The sequence below is a fragment of the Cyprinodon variegatus genome, unplaced genomic scaffold, assembly GCF_000732505.1.
Source record: "Cyprinodon variegatus isolate N-32 unplaced genomic scaffold, C_variegatus-1.0 Scaffold205, whole genome shotgun sequence".
Lineage (NCBI taxonomy): Eukaryota > Metazoa > Chordata > Actinopteri > Cyprinodontiformes > Cyprinodontidae > Cyprinodon > Cyprinodon variegatus.
The window spans coordinates 414,158-420,839 of NW_015150658.1; the positions used below are offsets into that span (position 1 = coordinate 414,158).

Genomic DNA, 6,682 nt, shown 5'->3' on the forward strand with positions numbered 1-6,682 from the left:
AAGCATTCCCCGCTTTATTCTTTGTCAACATTATTTTCTCTGCCTCCCATTTTAATTTTAAAAAAGGTAATCTCCGTGGCCTACTTCCTCTAACAGTCACTAAAAATGACACAATGTAGCTATAAAGAAAATTACAAAAAAATTCTCAAACCACTAAACCTTCCCCATTTTTCCACATGTCAATCAAATTAAGCAATCAGAAAATGGTGGTTTTCGAAAGAGGAAAACAGTCTTATTGAATTCTGATGTGAGACAAAGATATAGCATATATCTAGTTTTCATACGGACGTCCTAGTGGATGAAAGTAGTAATGATTAATTCTCAACAAATTCATTTTAGCCTAAAATGCTTACGTGAAGGATTTTGACATATGTTCTTTTTATTATAGGGAATGTTTATAACTTTGAATCCTTTGAGTGTTTACAAATGATAAAAAAAAAAGTCATATTGTCCCTTATCCTAAATTTGCTGAACTGTGAAACAATCCTCTTAATGTTTTTTTTCTCTTTTATTTGTTGGACATTGTTCTCTTCACTGCCTCGCCAGTTGCAGGCGGCTTCAATTTAACCTGAACAAATAATTTCACCTACCGGTATTTGTTTTTTTACATTTAGAGCAGCATCACTTTCACCTTTTAAACATAGATAAACAATTACAGAGCAGAGCATAAAAAATGGGCTCATATTTTAGTAATGGACATCAAAAAACACATTTAAAGAATATTTTCATCTGCCTGGTTTCTCACTACCAGGATTTTCAAGGAAACTGGGAAATCTTTGAGGGATGATGGCCTAATTTTCTTAGGTCTTCACTTGTCTCTCTGCGAGCTCTTAGCTGCTAATCATAAAAAAAATGTCACATTAAACTGTCAGCTGTATGAAGAGAGAATATGTGATAAAAATAACTGGTTTGATTAGTTGATTTGAATTTTTTTGCCTTTTATCTTTTAAAAAACTTTTAAAAATATGGGATCGTTATACAGAGCAGCGGGCTGAGAATGGTCTGCATCCAGACAGACAAAATAACATGAAAAGACGATTCAAATATGAATCTCTGTTTGAAGAAAAAAAGAAGGATATTTATAATCAAGAATAACTTCTAATATTCAAGAAGAGTTAAACATTCAACCTTTTATTTTACAGATAATTCTTAAAAACATATGAACACTTATTTACACTGATATCTCAGTTCCAGATTTTTATTTCACCCGCCCAGTCACAAGTGGCTGCAGTTGCAGGCAGGACTGGATGCTGTGAAACACTCAGGCAGGGCTGGCGGTGAGCCTGGAGGGCATGCAGGACGCGAGTACTCTGATAGTCGTAGAAGTGGGCCGTACCCGTGGAGCTCCCAGATGCCAGTATGGAACCATCCATGGAAAAGTCACACTGAACAGCATAACCCTCCACCTAGAAGAGAACATACAGCATGTTGAACAGCATCAACCCCCCACCTAAAGAAGGTTTCGTAATCATTATTAATCACCAAGAGTAACGTACTGCACTGGCAGGGTGCCGCCATTTTTACAATCAACGGCAGATGTACACACCAAAATTCTGACAACGCCAGAAGTCACTCCCAAAAGAAGGTTAATGAAGTTATATTAAGTCCACTGTCAGAAGGTGAAGGTTTTTCATCCACCAATGTTAAGAGAAACCATCCATCCATCCATTTTCTGAAACGCTTTATCCTAAGCGGGGTCGCAGGGATGCTGGTGCCTTTTTCCAGCTGTCTACGGGCGAGAGCAGGGGAAACCCTGGACAGGTCGCCAGTCCATCGCAGGGCAACACAGAGACAAACAACCATTCAAACAGATGCTCACACATAAGGAGAATTTAGAGAAGCTAATTAACCCAGCAGTCATATTTTTGGACTGTGGGAGGAAGCCGGAGTACCAGGAGAAAACCCATACATGCTCAGGGACAACATGCAAAGTCCATGCAGAAAGACCCCGGAAATCAGACCTCAACCTTCTTGCTGTAAGGCAGCAGGCTGCAGTGCTACCCACTTCTCCACTGAGCAGCCCATTAAGAGAAACGGAAGGTATTAAAGTCATGCCGTGTAACTTTTATCCACTAGGGGTGCCAGACCTATCCCTTCCAGGTTTAGCGCCTCTAAAAGCATTTAGCAACGCTGCACTGTCACTAAATTAAACCATTTTTCCTCTGTGTTTTGGGATCTGATAGCAGATCACTCTGAACCAGCAGACAGAGAAGTTATGGAGTTATTTTTAAAGAAAAGGCTGCATTCGCATCTCTAGTTTAAATCCTACATCAGAGAATCTAAAATATGTCTGATCAAACAAAGGTCATATTGGTTTTGTAACATCAACTTTTAGCTTGGTTAGCTCCGGTGTTTAAGAGGAGATCAGACTGCCGTAAAGCCGCACTCTAGCTGTGTCCGAACATCTGTCCTAAACACTATATAGGGTACTATATAGTGGTTATGCCATTTTAAATGAGTGTTCGAACGTCTAGTGGTGGAAATGTAGTGGATTCGAAATTTCCCACAATGCACCTTGACAAGTAATGATCATCCATGGTCACAAGACAAGCAGGTATCTCCTGGAATGCTTAGTGAGAGCTCTCTGCACAAAACATTATGGGATTTGTTGTGACAATGGCCCACTGCCACAAGGGCGACAAATAAAGATGCCGTATGCAAGATGTGGGGATGCACAGTCCCATGACCAAGGGGGAGCAAAAAGTAGAGATCATCTGTCAGAATTGTCAGTTTACTGGGTTCACTATAAAGTGCACTATATAGTCCCCACTCTATAGTGATTGAGGGATTTAGGGGTTACTTAAAATGGTGAATTTTTAAAAAGGCCACGACGACCATCAGTAAACATCAAGTGCTGAATAATGACCTTTAAATCATTTTGTAAATCGAAAATTAGGCTAATTCTTGGGTCAAAAATTACTTTCAGTGACGTTTATGTATTAATGGTGCTTTGTGGCTGCATTAGGGGGCGTTTGTTATTGGGCAGACAAACAGACAGAAAGTGTGGCTTCAGGATCTCAATCACTGAAGGTTTAAAAAACGTTCTCACTGGTTTAAACATTAATTTTTACAATAATTCTGAATATCAAATTTACAAACATTCTTTTAATAATTTTCCTGGTATCCTACAGTAGCTCTGGCTGTATATTAATTCTAATTAATATACCATTCATGAGAGAGATCTTCCACCTCAGTCTCCGATACTTTGCTGCCTTTAAGTCGTAGCGAAGCGGCTGTTCCAGCCGTTGCATTTCTGAATTCTCCCGAGTGATGCCCGACTTTACACGAGTGAATAAAGTGAATGGGATTGGTCGTTTATCAAGAGGGCAGGATTCTTGTGGCGGAAGGTTAGCAAGATTTCTAATTGTGGCTGGTTTGTCGAAAGCATCTTGCTAACCAGTTAGCAACTTAGTGCTAGTAGGTTCCCAATGGGAAATTACATTGGGAACCTACTAGCACAAAATTGGGGACTTAGAAACGACACTGTCAAGGAACGCTATGGACAGCAGAAACATGCAAGAGGAGGAGAGTTTAGTGTCGGAGGTCGTGGATAATTCTCCTCAGTCATACTTTTTTATTTAGAGGAGGAAGGCGGGAACAAAGATGTTGTGGAAGAGAACGGCAGGGCGGAAGAAGCTTGGTTTGGTGTAGAAGGCTTACAGCCGTACACGTTTGAGCCCTTGCCTCGCAACGCTGCCAGTTCTGTTAGCTCTACGCCTGCTGAAGACACAGACGTCCATCCCCATGAACACTGGGACGGAACTCAATGGTAAAGTAAATTATTCTTATTTCTTATTTCAACTGTTGCGTATATTAGCTGCAACATATGAATCAAGATGCTTTGACCAAAACAATTCGATTGACAGGTGACCTTTGATATATGATTGGCAGAATTTAGGTGTACAAGCTGACATATAACTAACTGGCTAAAGATAACGAAGAAAAAAAACACCGATTTTAAGACAGGATTTTCTTTTAAATAGAAATTTTCTAACTTTTGGGACAATATCTTCTGAGTACATTTATATAAATGTTTAGGTCAGAATTATTTGAAATGTAAATATGACTTCCCTACAACTTTAAAAAGTTTTCTTCCAGGAATGTCCTGTTTTTAGCTTCATCCATTTTCCCACCGGTTCTGTCAGCTTCACTCTTCTAACAACTCCCAGAGCATGATGCTATCGAAATCATGTTTACAGTGAGGGAAGGTGTCTTAAGGGTAATGTGCAAAATTAACATTTTCAAGAATTTATGTCTCATCTGACCAGGCACTTCTTTGTTTTGATCAATTACCAAAAAATCCCAATAAAATGCTTTTTAGTTGTTATTTTGTGTTAAAATGTAAAAGAGTTGAAGGGGTGTGAATATTTGTGCATGCACTGTTGGCAATAACATGTTCTGCCGCCTTCACCCTCAGCCCAGGGTAATTACCAACCTTATGTCCATCAAATCGCCGCCTCTTGTTCATTCTGTAGGGCATTTGTGAGGAGAACAGTGCGATGTAGTTCCCATTGGTTTGGCCAACAAATGATTCCTCAAGGGGGTGAAGGGCCAAACTTGGACACGTGTAACGCTCCTGTTGACGAAATAAGTTTATGTAATAAAAAATCTAAAATGAACAAGGAGAACTTAAAAGTTTTTATTAAATTATCCAATTAATAGTGTATATTGTGTATAATGGTTAATGATATTAGTAGTAAAAAAAAAATGTTGCAGAACTCTGCTGCCGTCAATATCTGCCAGTTTTATAAGGATTGATCCAGATCAGGAAGTGAACACATGAATCTATATTTGAAGGCCGGATTGTAAGTTTTGAGGTGGAATTTCTCACTTAAAAACATAATTAAAACTACTTTTTACCCACTCATAACAGCAAATATAGCTGCCATTGTTACAGGGAAAGAAAGGATAGTGTAGCTCCGTCCAATACGCATCAGACCAACTTTTCGACTGCGCAGCTAGAGCAGCAAAGATGCTTCAGCCACGCGTCAGAACAAACTTGTATAAGCATTAAAAATGAAGCACAACATGTGTTTTTTGCTGCTTCTGCTGCATGCGGTCTGAATGTAGCATCACAGCTACTTACATGGTAGATCTGGTTAGAAATCTTGGCTGTGCTGTGGTAGTCCCAGGCGATGAGGGTGCGGTCGGCGGAGTCTCGACTAACGCAGTCAGAGCTCGTTATGAAATCTGACCCACCGCTAAGAAACAGGATGTCCAAGGTCTGCTGGATCGCTGCTTTGTAAGCTTTAACCGCCTAAAAAAATAAAAAAAACAGAAATATCTTTAGTTATATCTTACAGCTGAAATTCAATATTCATATGTGCTGCAAAAACACAAACAATATTTTTTTTCATGAATTGTCTGACAGTTTAATCCAGTTTGTGCTTTTTTTTTTTTGCTAAATGCCAAAACCATCATAAAAATGTAAACTTCCATTAAAGACATAACTTTCTCCAGTATAAGATGAAGGCTTTAAAACTGCCTTCCTAAAACATTGCCTTTATTCCTCTAACAAGGCCGATACCTTGAGATGTAAAAATTTTCACAACTTCTATAACAATTAAAGCTACACACCATGATGCTTCCGCCGCCGTACTTCACAGTGGGAACCTTTTTCTCAGGTTATAACTCTTCTTCCTTGTTCCACTGCAGAAGTAACCATGGTCAGTTTTAACAAGCCCTTGATTTTTGGTCTCATCAGGCCACATCACTTGTCTCTGAATAATTAAAGTCTCTGCACCCGAGGAAACTATAATTTCTCTTTTCATGTTGCTTTTATAGCAATAGCGTCTTTCTTATTCAGGACTTGTTTCACTGTGAATAATAACTCTTTTATCAGCTTTAGCACTCATCCTCACAAGGTCTTCTGCTTATATTTGGGGCTGATTTGCATATTTCCATCCATGCATATTTATCTCTGGGATGTAGAACCAGTCTCCATCTTAAACCATATGATGTTGAATTCTCCCATGATTTTAAGCAATAAGAAATAGTTTGGGTAATTTTAACTGACCTAAAACAGAAAAGAATTTCACAGTTTAAATATCTTCTCTCAATTAAAGGCGAAGTCAGTGTGGTTCTTTTATTGGAAGAGAGATTACTAGGATGTATGAATAGATCAGAACCACATGCACTGGATTTTGCTTGTAAAGCATCATAGAGAGCTCAGGGCAGAGCTTTTTATACAATTGAACCTAAATGCTGTGACTTTAAGGTGTAGGAGAATAAGCCTTAATACATAACTAAGAAAAACACTTTTGTGTTCTATGAACCAAACACTATATGTACTAAATATTTCATTTATAGTCAAACTTTGTTGTTTTCTCAATTGAATATTATTTTAAGGGCAAAACAAAGGTTTTGTAAAAGAAATCATGAAATTTTAATGAACACCTTTATTTCTTAGCCTGAACTGCAAGGTGATAAACAGTTATGGCAAAAACAAAAAGCCTTTTCACTCTATGGTCTCGGCATCCAGTAAGGGTTGCTGTTTTATGTCAGTGCGTCAGAAATCTGATTAACCAAATTACCTAGGAGAAATTTTTAATGCAAGCTTGCAGATTTCTAGAAGGTGACATTTCTACGGTGGCCCTGAAGTGCAAACTGCAACTACAAATCTAAAAGCGCAAATACATTAAGGAAATCGCAACTACATAAAGCAAAGCGCAACTACATTAAG

General features: G+C 38.5%; 1 protein-coding gene across 1 annotated transcript in view; it reads right to left on the reverse strand.

Moving 5' to 3' along the window:
• Positions 1-1,134: 1,134 nt before the first annotated feature.
• The window catches only part of wdr25 (WD repeat domain 25), a 41,713-nt gene continuing 36,165 nt past the window's right edge, over positions 1,135-6,682 (reverse strand). The window contains exons 5-7 of the mRNA XM_015379990.1: positions 5,087-5,257; positions 4,436-4,576; positions 1,135-1,406 (exon numbers count right to left, since the gene is read on the reverse strand). Of these exons, the coding sequence (XP_015235476.1) occupies positions 1,185-1,406; positions 4,436-4,576; positions 5,087-5,257 (534 nt within the window). The 3' untranslated portion in view covers positions 1,135-1,184. The remainder of the gene's footprint in view (positions 1,407-4,435; positions 4,577-5,086; positions 5,258-6,682) is intronic.